The sequence below is a fragment of the Euleptes europaea genome, chromosome 1, assembly GCF_029931775.1.
Source record: "Euleptes europaea isolate rEulEur1 chromosome 1, rEulEur1.hap1, whole genome shotgun sequence".
Taxonomy (NCBI): Eukaryota; Metazoa; Chordata; class Lepidosauria; order Squamata; family Sphaerodactylidae; genus Euleptes; species Euleptes europaea.
In genome coordinates this window covers 165,645,985-165,663,967 of record NC_079312.1, presented here as the reverse complement: position 1 = coordinate 165,663,967, position 17,983 = coordinate 165,645,985, and the positions used below count along the sequence as shown (strand labels likewise).

Below are 17,983 nucleotides of genomic sequence, written 5' to 3'. Positions count from 1 at the left end.
GTTAATGGAAGGCAATTGTAAGCCGGTTTGATTCTCCTTAAAAGGTAGAGAAAATCGACATATAAAAAGCAACGCTTCTTTTATGCAACTAGCTGTCTTGTGCACTGGACCGCCCCCGGGCTTGGGCCCACAGGATGGATTCTTCCTGCTTGCTAGCTTCTATTACTAAGGTGTGATTTCTGTCTGCCCAGCTGCTGGAAGAGTATAGAAACAGTGGAGAAACATGGCCATCTCCTTAATAACTCCTGTATTCCTAGATGCAAACATCCACTCCCCCAGAGCAGTGTTAAAAAGGAAGTCAGGCAAGAATTCATTGAGCAACTCTGGTATTCCCAGTATGTTTCCCTTCCCCTCCCCACAACAGACACCTTGTGAGGTAGGTGGGGCTGAGAGAGTCCAGAGAGAACTGCGACTAGCCCAAGGTCACCCAGCTAGCTTCATGTAGCTCATCAAGACCTTTCAATCAGTATTCCCAGTTCCCAATGCGTTTGCTGTCTGATGTGGAGCTACTTCTGGTTATCGCAGACAAGCAGTTCTGTGAAATATAGGGGACTAGGTTGGTTTGGACGAAGCTTCTGGACAAAAAAGATCACCTTTTGTGTCTGGTATTTATAGCTGTATGCATGGAAATTGCATCAAAACCAGGTATAAATTTCCCTTATTTATCTCAATACAGTGTTAATGGGAAGGCCTAGTTGTCACAATTTAAATGCTAATGCTTCTAAGACAGTGGCCCATCTTGAGTCACTAGAATGGGACTGTAAATCATCCGATGCAGACTTTGCTGTGAACTTTTGAAACTGATAGATGTTTAAGCTTAGGGGTGTACATGAAGGTGATATTCCACTGAGGTTCTTGCAGTTCTTGTCTTGTTTGAAAATCACAGGGGTTTGGTCTGAGCTTGATACATTTCCCCCCTCCTCTGGAGTTAAAGCCTGGACTATGTTAGTCCTTATAAAGCAAAACTGCCAAATTAAAGTTAATCTTAAGAGTTCATTCTGTCTTGTGGGCAACCTTTCAGAGTGCCTGTATGGGATGAACGCTAAAACTATATTCTTGTCCATTAATAAGCTTTCCAAGGGCTTGATTTGTTATATAAACACATGCTAGGGGTGTCCATTGTTGAAACTAGTGTGGCACTTGTGTGTGTATGTTTTGTTGAAAATGTGTGGCTATCACTATGGTCTAACTTGTACGACAATGGGAAATTTAAGGGTTCCTCTGTGATTTGTTCACATTAGTTGTAGATAAGATTTCTGTTTATGACAACAGGATATGTTTGAAATGTGTGTGTTGTGTGTGTGTGTGGGGTTTATGGTAGAAGTTCCTCCAAGGTACATGGCTGTTCTCTAAATTGTGAGGTTTGGTTCAATACCACTTATTGAGGTGCCGAACGCTGCAGAAGAATGATTGTGTTTTAACATGAAACTAAAATAGTTTGTAATCAACTGTAAAATGAATTCTATAAATAGACTTATACAATCCATATTACACCGTTTGGAAAGAAACTATAATTCTCAGATCGAGGTCTGTTGGGTTTTGTGTTTGTGAATCAGGTGAACAATACCAGGGAGAGGGGAAAAAACCATTTGTATCAATTCTCTAAATTAAGTAACTGAAATTTCTATTTCAGAGCAGCAAGGTTATAAGAGAGCTTTCTCTTTCTGTAAGTAGTAGCTGCTACTTCTTTGGAGCTGGATTTTTTGGGTGCCATTTAAATAACAATATATCTGCAACACTGAGCACATTTTATGATATTGTGGCACAATAATTCACACTTAAATGTCAATAGAGACACTTGAGAGAACCTACAAGGTTCAATAACTTCTGGTGTGGTTTGTTTCTCCTGTCATCGGCCATTATATTTTTTACAGCTTTTAAATTGCTACAGAGAGAAATTGCTTTGGATTATAATGGATGGTTAAGAGGCTGCCAAGGGTACCCTTGCACGGGGTGGATGAAAGTTCAGTACTATTTTGGTTTTATGTGTCTAAGTTCTAGGCTATATAGCTTAAATATAATTTGTTTGACAAATGCATTGAAGTGATTCGAGAGTGCAATACTATACCGTGCATTAAAAGAGGTGCTGCCAAAACCCTTCATCAATTTTTTGGGGAGAAGATTAAACTTCAGCTGTTATCTTAGTTTTGTGGAAATGTGCTTGGAATGTCTCCAGGCCTTGGCAAATACATGAACGTTCTTACTGGCTTCACTGGAAGAGCCAGGTCCAAGTGGAACTTCTACTAGTTTCTCTGTGCTATGTTGACAATGGTGAATGGTGCAGCCACAATCCCGTTCTGAATTGGGTAGGTTGATAGCCAACACCAAACCCAATGAGTGTATCAGGTTCTTCAAGAGAATTATTAGTTTAACAATCATATAGCATTCGTGTCGTTTATTATTAGAGATGTGAAAGTCTGGGAGAAAAATAAACAAATTGGGGAGGGGAAACATTTTTGATGCCTTTTTCAGTTATTTTCTGGGAAATTTGGGGGAGCATGGGGGGGAACCCTTCGAAATATTTTCTCTTTGTGTGCGACAAACTTTTTCTTACAAATCAATTGCCTCGTTCCAAATGTACAGCATGAAAACTTGGGAAACATAAAAATTTCTGTGATTAAAAAAAACGTAAATAATTTTGACAACAATATGCTATGTGTTTAATAATATCACATAAAGTGCTCATTATTTTAAATGTTTCCAAGTACAGCTGGTGGTCTTACCTACTGTGTCTCCCTGAGAGAGTCTGTCCAGGTAAAAACGTTTATTATTTAGCACAGAATTTTTCTACCTTCAGCTTCCAGTTTTGCCAGGGGAGAGGTCTGAAAAATAAAAGATCCATGTGCTACAGATATAAAGACATACAATGCAATCCTATGAAGAATTACTCCAGTCTAAGCTAAAAATGTAATTCCTGCTCTACGTTAATTCTTGCCAGAAATGGCAAGTCTAAATAGAGAGTACCGCTTCCTCAGATATGTGCAAGCTTCTACCCCTAAAGTCTGCCAAACCCAAGAAGAAAACGGGGACTCCACATTTCTTTCTCTACATTTGTTTAAAGAAATTTTCCCAGGTGCCATGTGGAGGAAAATCTTCAAGACAACATTAGCTTATTAATGCAGTTGAATTAGTATGGGTGGGCTTTTTGACTCAGAGTGATTCGATTACATTCACTTCAGTGCGCTGAATTGTGTACAGTATTTCTGCTTTCGGAGGATGTGTTCCTGTGTCATTTAATTTCACCTTCTAAACAGATTATTCCCCCTCCCACTTCTTGCACGTGTGTTCACCTTTAATATCTATGTCATGCAACTGATGAAGTAGTGTTCTGTGAAAGCTCCTGCTTTATTTATATTTATCTATAAGGTACCGTAGGACCTTTATTTAGATTTATCTATAAGGTACCGTAGGACCTTGTTTTGTTTCAGCTTGATCCTAAGCACAGTAAATTCCTTTGAGTCCAATAGGAATTGTTCTGTAGGAAGCTTGATTAGAATTGCACCTTTAGTTTGTTAAGATTATACATTTATTCTTTTTTTAAGTGTTTTTATTAAACAATCATCACAAATTACAGCTCATGGGGTGGGGGAAATAGTCAACCTTTCATGCTTGTAAAAGAATTCCAGGAGTCAGTCTTTTTCTGTTAAGAATAGACAATTCCTAGATTAAGGATGCAATTTTAAAGGCAGTTTCCTGGGAGCAAGCCCTATTGTTAGCATAAAATTAAAAGTTTAAATTTTAATTTCCACCTTGTTATGTGGAAAGCAACACCTACACAATGCCATCGTATATGAAAGCAGTCTGCACGGTCCATCAAATCACTTTTCATCTAAAAAAAGTGCCTAATTGCGCAACACAGATGTGATTCAAAATGTAGTCTGGTACTAGTAATATGATACAGTCTAGCAATGGATTAGAGGAGTTTAGGCTATAAGAACTTGGTGTTTGGACTACTTGAATGGACTCTCAAGTTGTTGGTGTCCTGTCTAGATCACAGGGCCTGCCAACGGACAGCTTCAGTTGACTGGCTCGCACTCATTCCACAACCTCTCAGAGGTGGAAGCTAAATGCTCTTAAAAATTGCCTTCCTGTGTTAAAGTCACACACAGGACTTCAGAAGCTTAACTTTTCCACTGTTTGATTTTATAGGATGTTGATCATCATACGGGTACAGTGTACTGAAATATTTAATCACTAGGTTTAATAAATATTAGGCGCAGAGTATATTTTGATTATTTTGCATGTGTAGGGTTGCCAACCTCCAGGTACTAGCTGGAGTTCAGGAATCTAGAGGACACGTACTTGCTGGCGTCTGTTTGGGGCACTCATGCACATATCTCTCCTTAGGATTTGTTACCATGGATGAACTTTGGAACATAATACAGGAACTTCAGAACTACGGTCTTTGGTTTGGACCTTGCTATTAGGGCTCAGTTATTTCCTGTTAAAGATGGACTGTCATTATTATTTTCTCACAGGTTGTTATGCAATTTATTTTGATCGTTTGGACTATATGTTCAATATAGGTAAGTGTTGCTGAAAAAAATTACCATGTTATTGAAAATATAGAGCTTACGTGCTGTTTCTTTAAATAGTAACTTGGTTTTTACAGCATAGGGTCTCCATTTTTGGTGTTTAACCTCCAGGTACTAGTGCAGAGGGGTAAACTGCAGTACTGCAGTCCAAGCTCTGCTCATGACCTGAGTTCAATCCCAACGGAAGTTGGTTTCAGGTAGCCGGCTCAAGGTTGACTCAGCCTTCCATTCTTCCGAGGTCGGTAAAATGAGTACTCAGATTGCTGGGGGTAAAGTGTGGACGACTGGGGAAGGCACTAGCAAACCACCCTGTAAACAAAGTCTGCCTAGGAAACATCGGGATGTCACCCCATGGGTCAGGAATGATCCGGTGCTTGCACAGGGGACCTTTACCTTTACTAGCTGGAGATCTCCTGCTATTTCAACTGATCTCCTGCCGATAGGGATCAGTTCACCTGGAGAAAATGGCCACTTTGGCAATTGGATGCTATGGCATTGAAGTCCCTCCCCAAACCCTGCCCTCCTCAGGCTCCACCCCAAAAAACTCCCACCAGTGGCGAAGAGGGACCTGGCAACCCTATACATGTGTATTTCTGATTTTTGAAGTAAGCCTCCTTAAAGATAGATAGTGCTGATTTTTCTTCTTCTGTTCATTATTGCTAGCTTCAGGTGCTGAACAGTGTTTGTTCCTGCACAACTATTCAGCAGGCATAGACTTCTTAAACAAGTTAGTGATTCACACCACAAGGCTAGTTACGTTCAGCTCTCAAGTCCCAAGTGGCTGAGGTGTGTTTTAATAGATGATTTCAGCCATGCCTGTAATATCTGCCCAGCATGATATCTGATGATAAAGTGACTGCGACCCCTTCCCCTAATAATGAAAGTAGCAAAGGCTACTTGCTGTGGGACTCAACAGGTATGTAGGAAAATATAACTTGGTAAATTAATGAAAAATACTCAGAAATGTCCTGGAGGATTGAATATATAACTAAGTCAGTTTGGGTGTAAGTGTGTGTGAGGAATTAGCTTCTCAAGAGGCGGGGACTTTTTAGTACCGTGCAGGTGAAAACCGGGGAGGAGTGGGTTGGAATTTAAAAAGTGTTGTCCCTTCTGTGATTTCTTAGGGGCCCCAGCTATTTATGTCTGGTTTGCAGCATCCGGTCGATTTGGTGGTCAGTCTCTGTAGTTAGTGAGCAGTATTAGAAGAAAAAAGAGGGAAATGAACCCCAACCTAGAAAACAGAAGCTGGGTACCCAAGGTTGGGTGGGATAAATAAAATTTATAGATAATGAAAATATAATTTAGTTAACGCACTATGTCAAGATAAAAATTATTTTAAAAACGTTAAAACAGCACAATGGCATTTCCTAAGGTTGATATCTATAACCACGTGCCAGATGCGTTTCGGCCCGTTTGGCCTTCCTCTGTGGTTAGTTGAAACCCATGTAAAACATATACACATTTACAGATACAGATACAAATACAGACAATCTATCAGACCAGGCATGTATATAGGTTGTATAGTATATTACCAATTATACAAACATCTGCTAAGATTGTCTCAAGTTGTTATGCTGGGCTGTATATGTCTCCCATATAAAATGTGTGCACTTATCAACCTGGTCATACAATCCCCCCCCCATTTGTGTTGGTTCCTTCCTCCAGTTGCAGCCCCCTTTGCCTTATCTCTTCATGCTATCCCAGAGCATGAGCAACTTTGACCCTCAGCAACTTTTGTTTCTTTTTCTGGGGGGGGGGGGTAATTAAGGATGTCCCTGGAAAGAGAAGGCAGGGAAGCTCCACCACACCTGTGGTCCTATAGATGTTTGTCAAGATTCCCCCACCTCTTTAATTTGACCATAGCTTGGTGATCAGATTCCCAGGGGTCCCGTGGTACAGAGTGGTAAGCTGCGGTACTGCAGTCCAAGCTCTGCTCACGACCTGAGTTCAATCCTGACGGAAGTCAATTTTAGGTAGCCGGCTCAAGGTTGACTTAGCCTTCCATCCTTCCAAGGTGGGTAAAATGAGTACCCAGCTTGCTGGGGGTAAAGGGAAGATGACTGGGCAAGGCACTGGCAAACCACCCCGTAAACAAAGTCTGCCTAGAAAATGTCGGGATGTGACATTACCCCATGGGTCTGGAATGACCCGGTGCTTGCACAGGGGACCTTTATTTTATGGTGGCAAGATGTTTTCAGTCAGGAGATTTCCAACAGCAAACAGTACGAAACTCAAAGATTAGTGCTGTACTGCACTGCAACAATGAGGTCGTAAAAGGACTGAGGATCTTTTGTGGCTCGCTTACTGTTCATTTGGACCACCACGTTTAAAGTTTGCTGATTATTAAATAAAAATAGTGATTTAAATGCCATCAGTCCTTTGTCCATCTGTTCCCCTGGCAACATTTAATGGATCATAATCAACTGGAGTTACGCCAGTGGGATCTTTTCGGTGGAGGTGCTTAATCCTTTGGGTTTGCAAGATAATAAAGATCCATTCAAACAAGGTGTAAAGCACAGCCGTGATTGTCTACAACATTATCTCAGTTGGTTTTAACAGTATTTACCACTGTCAAATGCAAATGTTTTCTATTGTAGAGGCACAGAGTGGCTAACAGCGGGTTGTTAACATTGCTGTAAAATGATAGTGTGATCCCATCTGTTGGTGGTGGTTTTGCTTGTGTCAGATGGGGAGGTGACCTCCATTTGTTCCTGCCCTAGAGCTTTAATGCCAGCAAAGCATCATCAGGAACGAGGAGCATAATTCTGCACACTGCATGAGAAGGCTGTGCAAGTAGAAACTTGCTGAGTTTATGCCGCTGTCTTGAACAGAAAAGTGAAACCTCAAAATGTAATAACATTTTTAATGCTGTCTTATCACCTTATGATGATTTTTTTTCTACCTACATCAGATACCAGTTTAGTGGAATAGGTAAATAATGACATCCCTACCAGTGGCATTTGGATCATCCCTTTGCATCAGTGGTAGAGCATCTGCTTGGCATGCAGAATGTCCCAGGTTCAGTTCCCCGTTATCTCCAGCCAAAAGGTTCTGGTAGAAGATGTGCCCGAAAGCCCGGAGAGCTATTGTCAGTCTTAGATAATACTGACCTTGTTGGACCAAGGGTCTGATTAGTATAGATGAGCTACACAGGTTCTTCACATGAATGCTTGCTCGTCCAGGGACAAAGGTGCCCTAAAATGGCACTACTAGCTTCCTCTGTTGCTGAGCAGGCTGTGTTGGTTACTAGGTTGGCTTTTGCCCTGGGACAGGCTACCAGGCTCCTATAAGCAATGTTATAAATGTCTAACATTCTTCAAAAAGCTATCTGACCTAAACTGACACAAGTCACGAAATTCCAGTTAAGAAATAAGAGCTTGCTGAAATGTGGTGTTTCCTGATTTTTTGTCAAAATAACTCTCCTCGTTGTTGTGTTTTTATAATTTCTTTTAAAAATGCAATTAACAGTCTTATAGAAACACTCATTTTCCAGGGAACTTGTAATGTGTCTCCACTTGGGAAATTATTACGAACTCCCATTTATAAGCCTCATACTGCGTTTCATTCAAGTCTGCAACACCCAATTTCACTTGTGCCTGTGGAATGTGCAATTGTGATGGGTGGGGGGGTTAGGTGTGTGTTCCACAATGGCAAAGGTCTCCTGTAAGGGTGGGGGGCAGCAGGGTGCAATCTGTAAATAAAAGCTGAATAAAATTTCTGTGCCAAGTGCAGCTGGACCACACAGTGTTTATGGACTAATGATTTGCCAAATTCTGACTTGTTAAAATTGGAAGCTGTGTAATTTATAAGAGCACAAAGCAACTATAACAACTTTTTTAGTCTTGTAACTCAAATGGCGTAATTGATTTATCTTCCACACGCACATATTCTTTTTTTGGAGGGGAGGGGGTATTAAACTTCACTCAGGGTCTGAGACCTCATAAGCCCGTATTTCAAGCTGCAGTGAATTTTTATGGCCAAGTTATAAATCCCTGAAAAAATATGCCATTTTATAACTAGCTGTGACAGAACTTTAACCACTGATCCATGAATACCAGCAGGGCTAGAGTCCGCTTTATTGCAGTCATAGTAAGTCTGCTGAAAGAATCAATCCATTTTAAATTTCAGCTCTGCTTTTGAGTCAAGCTTTTTTCCGTGTTTGCGTGTGGTTTCTTTTGTGCTTAGATAATATATCAGACTGCTAATAACTCACTTTGCACTTTCCAGTTAAAGACTGCATATTCCAGAAGCAGTTCTGTATGAAACTATCCTGTTGGTGGTAGAAATAAATAATATCTTGATTGGGGGAGGGAGATGCAACTGCTTAGAATAATAGGGTCAGATTTTTTACAAATTCAAAAGTACTACAGCGTCTCAATAAGTAATTTCAACAGAATAAAAAATGAAGGATTCACCTTTGGTTGTGTGGTAAGAGTCTTTCTTGCTTTTTTCACCCATTCCTTTACCCTTCCAAAAGATAGTTGTATTCAGTTTTAAGGAAATTGCTTGCATTTTGGGTTACTGTAAGAACAAAATTAATGAATTTGAATATCCATGGTGGTTTTTGACAAATAATTTGTTAGGGAGCATGGATGCTAGTAGTTGCCCAGTTATAGAGAACAAAATGGAGCATTTTCCTTTATTTGTTTTTTTTTTTTTACAAAGCTGTATCTTTTCTTTTTCAAAGTATTTTAGATATTTTCAAAATATCTAATGCTAATGCCATCAAAACCTCATCTTTGTGATAAACAGCAGATAGGCACCTTCAGCCCCACCAAAACCAACACAAAAAGTTACCACCCCACAAAGTGTTAAAACATGTGAGTTTTTATTTGTCACTTTGGAACTAGTTCACGAAATAGGGCAGGTTTATGTTATCTGTTTCTTCTGGCCCAGGAAACTTTAACCAGACCTTCAGTAGCTTGTCTTTTAAACTGCAGTATGGCCATGCTGATGGTCTCTGCCTTTCTTCCCCTCACATCTGGCGACAGAAAAAGTTAACCGACTGTGCATTCCTTAGGATAGTTACTAAGCCCATTGAAATGAATGGGCTTAGACTGGAGTAACTCTCCTTAGGAATGTACTGCTAATGTCTTCCGAATACTAGGCTGGGCAGGTTCACCTCCTTTTGGTCAAGTTGTAGAGTACAGCTGCTGTTATGCTCCAAGTAAGCATGTTATGCCTGTGGCCTGTTTACTCAAAAGTAAGTGCCATTATATTCAGTGGAACTCGTACTCCACTAGAACAAGTGTCTTTAGGATTTCTGCAAGCCCAACCTGTCCATGTGTATGTTATGTCTGCCTGTGCACATCTGTTAAGAGCGTGGGGTCTACTTTTACTTTCTGCATGTGGTGGGGCTCAACTAGCTTATATTATGAATTATTAGGCGTTGTATAATTTGGAATAACGGAGCTGTTCTTTTCAGTGTCGTATGCAGTATGTCAGATGTTGAGCCTGGGTCCAGATCTTTACTGAGCTCATGTACTTCCTACAGAGCTTCGTTCTGCCTTTTAGACTCCAATCCCAATCTATTGTGAGAAGCTTGAACAACCTTACAGGGGCATTTTAAAGAATTTTGTACATAATTTTCCTTATTAGAAGCACCAGGGTTAACAATAAATTTAAATGTAGGCAAGTAGATGAGCAGCTTCTTTTTCAGAGGTTACTGCCTAAAGTATTGGGGGGTGGGAAATTGCATATCGATGTAATTTCATGTTCATGATAAGCAGCCAGACAATTCTTCAGCCTTGCTGTGCTGGTATTTAAACTGAAAATAATCTTTTCTCCATTCTTCGGTTTTCTCTGCGGTAAATACAGCCCCCCTTTCTTGTGATGCTTGGTAACAATTAGTTCAGATGGGACAGTGCTTAATTGTACAAGCACAGTTCATGTTCAGCTGAATATAGGCACACTGGATCCTGTGTATAGCTTCACGGAGTACCAAATTTGGATCAAGGTCCATTTAAAAAATTGCTGATGGAACCTGGAGTAAAAGGCCTGATGCATATTTCATTTGTATGATTTATAGTTGCCTCTTCTGCCTTCAGACCTCTGTGTTTAGGCTTTGAATGTTAGCAAAGCAGTGAAACCTCTGAGAAGTGACATCTGGGTGGGTGAGATTCTGGGAAGAGGAGCCCATTTCAGTACCACCGATTAACATTTCACTTCCGATTTGCAGGAATTGGGTAGCCTTGGTGCGTTAGGTGCAACTTCCGCGCTATGGGCAAGAGAAACAAGAGGACAGCAGATAGTTCGTCCTCTGAAGAGGAGGAGGAATATGTTGTGGAGAAGGTTCTAGACAGGCGTGTTGTGAAGGGTCAAGTGGAGTATCTTCTCAAGTGGAAAGGATTCTCTGAGTAAGTCCAACTTTCCTTCTGACATGGGCTTTGAGCTTCCTTGTTAACAGAGCTCCAGGCGGCGTTTCAAATTTAACCTCCATTGCCCTCCTCCAAGCTTTCCTAAAAGCCTTCATGGGTGGGAGCTTGCTTTTCCTCACTCCAGACAGAGTGGCGTGCATCCATTTAAATTAGTGGGTCACGAGGCGAGGGCCTGGGACCTTTAAGGGTGTTTTGGAAATACTGGCATCTGCGTTTCCCTCTCTCACTTCACCGAGTTGGTAGTTCCACTTGAGTTATTCACCAGCACTATCGTCTGGATAGTCTTCCTCTTTGTCTGGGTTTCAGGTGCCTTAGGATTTTGGGTTAAATGATACCATGCTTGTGACCCTTTGGATTGTTGTGAACTGCTGCTTGGGGAAAAGGATCTTCATCCTGTTCCCTCCACACAGGGCTGTGTGAACTCTGCAAGCACAGCATTTGGGACTAGATGCTGGATTCAATATCCTGAGAATCTCTGCTTTTATATTGTTTTCATTTTTTAAAAAAGACCCTAGCCCTTAAGGCTGTTGCAGTAAGCTCTGGAAGTAGGCGGGCAGCGCTTGGTTGAAATCTCAGAAGCCAAAAATGGGCTGAATTTCCAGTGACCCAAGATTTGAGGCTGCAGCGGCCTGCACACTTTGCCCTTCCCCACAATTAATAACAGTTTATGCGAGACAGATGCATACAGATTTGCACAGTTTATACAGGATGCAGAATCAGGGTGAACTTGATGCAGTATTTTGATTTTTTTTAAAAAAGCATACCCAGCCCTTTGTCCTCACCTGTCCCAATACAAAAGAGCTGCTCTCAAAGCAGTGCTTCTATGTTTGTCTGTCTCTGTAAGTCTTGCCTTCTGGCAAAGTGCTTTAACAAATCCATAAAGTGTGGCCAGGGGTTTTGTTTTTCATCTATAGGGTTCATATTTGAGGCACAGGTGTTTAAATGGATGCACACTACTTGGTCCAGGAAATGCAGGTTAGCAAGCAAACAATGAACATTGCTTTCATCAGCCCCTCCACAGCGGTGGGGGGGATCTTTCTCCAGTGATTCAGTTAATCAAATGGTTTCCATGTCCCTGCTAATCAGGGAACACTCTCTGTTGGAAACCATTTACTTTTTTTTATTTCTAAAGGGAGAGTACCATTGTTGCTTTCCCCCCAGTCGACCTTGATGCAATGTTTGATGCTTTTGGGCACAAACTAACCTAATTTAGTTTGGTAAAGAGCTTTGGACTGCCTTGAGCCCTAAAGGAAAGGCAGTCTGCAAATTGCAAATGGCTTTAAATGACTGAGCTTTTGAAGCCACGCCCTTAAGACTTTAACATATTGTAGGTGAAGCTTCTGCCAAGCCCTCTATAAGCATCACCTTTGTCTCCCTGAATACCCACCTTTTTTGGGGTGGGGGTTAGCACCAAGCTTGAGAGAACTAAAGTTAGCTCAGTGCTTGGTGATTTTTTTAAAGCTGGTCCAACTCCTAATAAAGGTAACATTTAAAGCGATGTTTTTAATAACATTTCCAAACTCTTGATATATCACTGGGAATACCTAGTGTGGTAACAGCCAAAGTACTGTCGCTATGGAACAATATTTAGTTATTTGTGCACTCTTGTATGTTCAAGGATGTTGTATTGGGGTAGGAGGAAGGGTCCCCTAAACATATGTGAATGTATGATAATTCACTTTATTACTTAATCCGTTATACCTAATGTCCCTTTGGAAAATCCCTCTAGCACAGGGGTCCCCAACGTGGTGCCTGTGGGTACATGGCGCCCGCTGGCACCTTTCCTGGCACCTGCCAAGTGTTTTTAGAAAGTGGGCAGGACCAGCTTCTGATTGTCCATTAAAATTTTTTTGGCTACGCAGATTTTTTTTAAAAAAAAACTTCATATGGGCAGCAGCTGCCATCACATCACAAGGAATTTTGCTGCGTGACTGAAGGTAAGCTTGTGGCAGCCGTTTTGTGGCTGCCCCCACTACGCTGTCAGAATTTCAGAGGTGCCCGCAAGCTCAAAAAGGTTGGGGACCCCTGCTCTAGCATGTATAACACTTCAGTCAGAAATGCATTTTATTACAAGGCCCGGGAAAATGCTTTAAATACAGACTCTCATTTTTAGACGCCAGCTGTGTGCTGGAATTATTTGGGCAGGGGTGTAATTTATCTTAATAATTAGATCTTAAGGCCCCAGGGCAACCATGTGATTTGCATTCTTCTAGCTGGGGCCAGAAACACCCTCAATTTGCAACAGAACCAAGTTTAAATACAAGGAGGTTAATGCAAAATCTTTATTGGATTAATAATCATGAGAACCAAGTCTGCTGTACTGGTTTTCTAAATGTCCAGTAGGAAAGTAGGGGAAACTTCCAGGCACAGGTGTTCACAAATGGTGGTTCTCCCCTCAGTTATCAATTGATGCCTGTTAATTGGATGGGAGCCCTTATGCTTTTCTTCTGTTTTTACCTTTCCTCCTCCCCCACCTTTCCCTTCTTTTTTCCCACGTCAGGGAGCATAATACTTGGGAGCCTGAGAAGAACCTAGACTGCCCTGAACTGATTTCTGAGTTTATGAAAAAATATAAAAAAATGAAAGAAGGTGAAAACAAACCCCGGGAGAAATCGGAGAGTGCCAAGCGAAAATCGAGTCTCGCCAATAATACTGAGGACCTCAAAGCCAAAAAGAAGAGGGAGGTAAGTTGAGTGTTCTCCCCCCCCCCACTGTGGCTTTACTCTGCCACACAGATGTTTCTGTATCCAAGCCTTTTTTTGGACAGTGAATCTATTCTTTGGATCAGTTTGAGTCAAAGGGACGCTGTGTTGGTCTGCAGTTGAGCAGCTAGAAGATGCAAGTCCAGTAGATTCAGATATTTATTAATATGGCAAATGCCATTAAAATCATTCATATCAATTACAGAATTAAAATTGGAGAATATACAGTAACTAAAACTTTAAGATTTACGATTCCTAGACAGTTGATATAATTTAAACAGACCGCGAATTAATAAGACATTCTCCATTTTAAGTTAAGTTACCAAGCCCCAGCTTTGTCTGACGATCTTATACTGCGGCACAGAATTTAGCTACTTGCTTCACCCTCTGGTCTGATCTTTCCCATTGAAGACTCCTCAGTCTCCCTTCCTCAGAGCTGTCCTTTATTAGATTAAGGAGAGGGGAAATTAGCTTGTATTGGACTTCCTGATAGAAAGAGCACCTGAAAAAGGCAAGTCCAGTAACACCTTAGATACCAACAAGATTTTCAGGGTATGGGTTTTTAAGAATCAACGCCTTCTTTGTCAGATGAAGGGAGCTCTGATTCTCAAATGATCATACCCTGAAAATCTCAGCTGCTACTGGACATGTATCTAGCTGCTGTGTTGTTGTTTTTTAATGGCATGGATAAAACTATTGGTTTTTAAGTTCACTACTTGGAGTTGAGAGGGCATCTTTTTTCCCCCAAGCAAAACCTCAGACTGACTGTGTTTCATTGTGCCAGATTTTCACACCACTCCCGGGGAAAACTATCCTGTAAAACAGGATGATCTAATTGCCACCACTCATTGTAAAGAAAAGAACCGCTAAAATAATTACGGCCTTTAAAATATAATAAAGATTAACAATCAAGCAGGGAACCACTCCGTACTCTCTCCAGCAGATTAAGATTCGAGAAATGCAATTTACTGTTTGAAAGCCTGGCTAAAGCAGGATTCCTTTTTAAAGCACTCTTATAATTGTGACAATAAACAAGCCTGTGTCAAGACTAGTATTCCCCATACATTTATACCCCAAGCCACTTTTGTTGGAATTGTTTTTGGCTGTCACCTTTTTTCTGTGTGAGAAGTAGAGCTAAAAGCAATAAGTCTCTGTAGTTCAGAGATCCTCTGCTAAGAATGTACTGCTCAGATACCATATCTCTAGTCCCTTGGTATTGTAATGTCATAATGATTAGAGCAGCGGTGCTATGTCAGGGAGAAAGAGATTAAAAACAGATAAAATGAAGTATGTCTTCACATAATGTATCGTTAAATTGTGGAACTCCCTGCCCCAGGATGTGGTGATGGCTGCCAACTTGGAATACTTTAAAAGGTGACATGTTCATGGAGGACAGGGCTATCCATGGCTACTAGTCAAAATGAATACTAGTCGTGATGCAAACCTATACTCTACCGTATCAGAGGAGCATGCCTGTTATATTAGGTGCTGTGGAACACAGGCAGGATGCTGCTGCAGTCATCTTGTTTGCGGGCTTCCTAGAGGCACCCGGTTGGCCACTGTATGAACAGACTGCTGGACTTGATGGGCCTTGGTCTGATCCAGCATGGCTCTTCCTATGACTTTACGTTCTTATGAGAATGGAGAAAGCTTGATGCTGATAACTTTAGTTGGGGTTCTGAACCCGCATGGCATGAGGTGGCGTGGATTTTTCACGGTGGCTGTGGCCTTCAAGAAGCAAAGCCACCCCTTTCATTTGTGATGACTGCGGAGGAACATTGGACCCTTCTCTAAGAAACTGTTCTCTTCTTTTCCTCCCCTCTGGCTGCATATGCCACAAGTATGCTGAATTCTGGTTTTCATTAATCTGCGGCAGAGATTACTGTGATATAGGTGACTGGAAACTGACTGGCAAGGATATTGTGAATTGAGTGCATGTCTAGATGGTGGGTCAGTATGAAGACTAATGTGCATTCGAGGCAAAACCATCAATCCATGTATGACAGGGCTGTGAGCTTATGATGGTCCCTCGCCCAGTACTTGTCTATTCACAGAGCAGCTGTGAGGAACATGTAAGGCCCATGTAGTTGCAGCAATTGAGGTGGCTCCTGTGAAGACTCAAATAGTGCAAGAAAAGTACTGCTCTTGTTTCTTTGGCAGCTTTAGTTCTAGCTAAGTGTACAGTAGTGAAAGCAGGAAGTCTGGGTTGCTACCATCTGAATGAGCCCTTAAATGGATGTTATAAAGTTCTGTTCAGGAGTATAGTGAGAGAAAACTTTTCTTGAGGTTGGGAAGGGATATTGAGTCTTTTTCCAGGAGTGGGTAACTCCATATGTCAAATAATCGTATACAAGTTTTAGCCAGGTGAGTCATGTCAGATGAAAAAGACCTCATGGTAAATTTTTGTGATTCACTTTGAAAAAGCAGACCACCTCAGTTTTATGATCTTTCCTTTGCTTAGAAAAGTCAGGGCTGTGCCAATAAAAATGAATTTTGTGACCTGTCTGAATGAAAATATTTTTGCATAATTTATTATACTTATTCTGAAAGTTAAAGAGCTATTCAGGGCATTGAAGTTCTGCCCCCCCCCTTGTGAGATTTTGTAAGGAATTTCCCCTCTCTTGCACTAGAAACGTTTAACAAAACATCACCACTAAGTCTTAGGATGCTGAATTTTATGCCCAAGTACAGGTTGGTATAGGAGCCCCGTGGTGCAGAGTGGTAAACTGCAGTACTGCAGTCCAAGCTCTGTTCATTACCTGAGTTTGATCCCAATGGAAGTTGGTTTCAGGTAGCCGGCTCAAGGTTGACTCAGTCTTCCATCCTTCCGAGGTCGGTAAAATGAGTACCCAGCTTGCTGGGGGTAAAGGGAAGATGACTGGGGAAGGCACTGGCAAACCACCCCATAAACAAAGTCTGCCTAGTAAACGTTGGGATGTGACGACACCCTCTCACATAATATTAGAATGCGAGGTCAACTGTTGAAGCTGGAGGGTGACAGATTCAAAACAGATAAAGGAAGTATTTTTTCACACAACGCATAGTTAAATTGTGGAACTCCCTGCCCCAGGATGTGGTGATGGCTGCCAACTTGGAAGGCTTTAAGAGGGGAGTAGACATATTCATGGAGGAAAGGGGTATTCATGGCTATTAGTTAAAATGGATACTAGTCATGCTGCATACCTATTCCCGCTCTGAAGGAAGGGCATCTTGATCTTTGGGTGTTTCTCGCCCATTGCTAGGGGTAGGCAGGACTAAACTAACAACTTCCTGTCTCCTGGCGAGGAACACCTCCCCTTCCAGTTCTTCTCCTGCCTTCATTGGGGTGAGAGCGTTGCAGCCATAGCTGCTGCCTAGGTCTAGTGAAATTAGGTTAGAATAGATTCTTTTTCTTACCTTGCCATATCCAATTGTTTTCCCTCCCTACCCTCCCTCTCGTTTGAGTACGTTTGTTTTTTTAAATTTAAGCTCCCTGCTCTGTCGACCATCAGCTGAGCCGCGGGAGAAACAGCTAAGCCGCGGGAAAGACGCGGCAAACAAAATGGCTGCCGGAGAAGCTGCATCGGGGGACATTGAGCTCCTTTCTGATGCAGATCAAGAATTGGCCTTAAAATCGGCTCCCGCCGTTAGCTGCCCTGGAGAGGGAGACCAGAAAGTCGCCGCCGCCATCTACTTCAGCTGGAAAATCGCTGAAGAAAAACAAGTCTAATGGCGGGGAGAAAGGCGGCAGCCGCAACCGCCAGCTTAAGCAGAGTTTAAGAACTCCCCATTGTTCAAGAACAGCAGCCTCGGCTGTTCTGTTCTGGTGATTTCCAGCCTCTTTTGGTCAAGGCACTTTTTGCTTTAGACCTATCTGATGAAGCTAAAGCTCCTGAGGAATCTAAGCCTAAATCCAGACGTAAAGGTTCCAAGGAATATTTCCCACAATAGCCCAGACTATTAAGGTCCCCTTACCAGAATACTTTGAGAAAGTTATTAGAGCTGAATGGGACAAACCCCTACATAATAAACAGTTCTCTGGCAATGCCTCATATGCAATGGATATGTTGGAATTGCCTGTGGTAGATGCTCCTATCTCTGCCCTTCAATCCTCTGACTTCCTGGTAGAGGATGGAGTGGGTTTTATTAAAGATCAGCTCAATATGAAAATGGCATTTCTTTCCAGAAAGGTGCAGGAGGCAGCTGCAATGTCTATTCAGGCCAATACCACAATAGCACTGATGGCTAGGGCTTCAAATGCCTGGATAAAGAAGCTCACTCAGCTTCTACCCACCGCAGATAAAAAAATAGCTGAGGGCCTGTCTCGAGTGCTAAAGGCGTCCTCCTTTATGGCAGATGCCTCCTTGGACGCAGTGATCTTCGCTACTAG

At 41.8% G+C, this 17,983-nt stretch overlaps 1 protein-coding gene across 1 annotated transcript in view; it reads left to right on the top strand.

The window, feature by feature from the left end:
- Positions 1-17,983, top strand: part of CBX5 (chromobox 5) — a 58,370-nt gene that overhangs the window by 19,368 nt on the left and 21,019 nt on the right. The window contains exons 2-3 of the mRNA XM_056854572.1: positions 10,714-10,891; positions 13,413-13,596. Coding sequence (XP_056710550.1) covers positions 10,755-10,891; positions 13,413-13,596 — 321 coding nt within the window. The 5' untranslated portion in view covers positions 10,714-10,754. The remainder of the gene's footprint in view (positions 1-10,713; positions 10,892-13,412; positions 13,597-17,983) is intronic.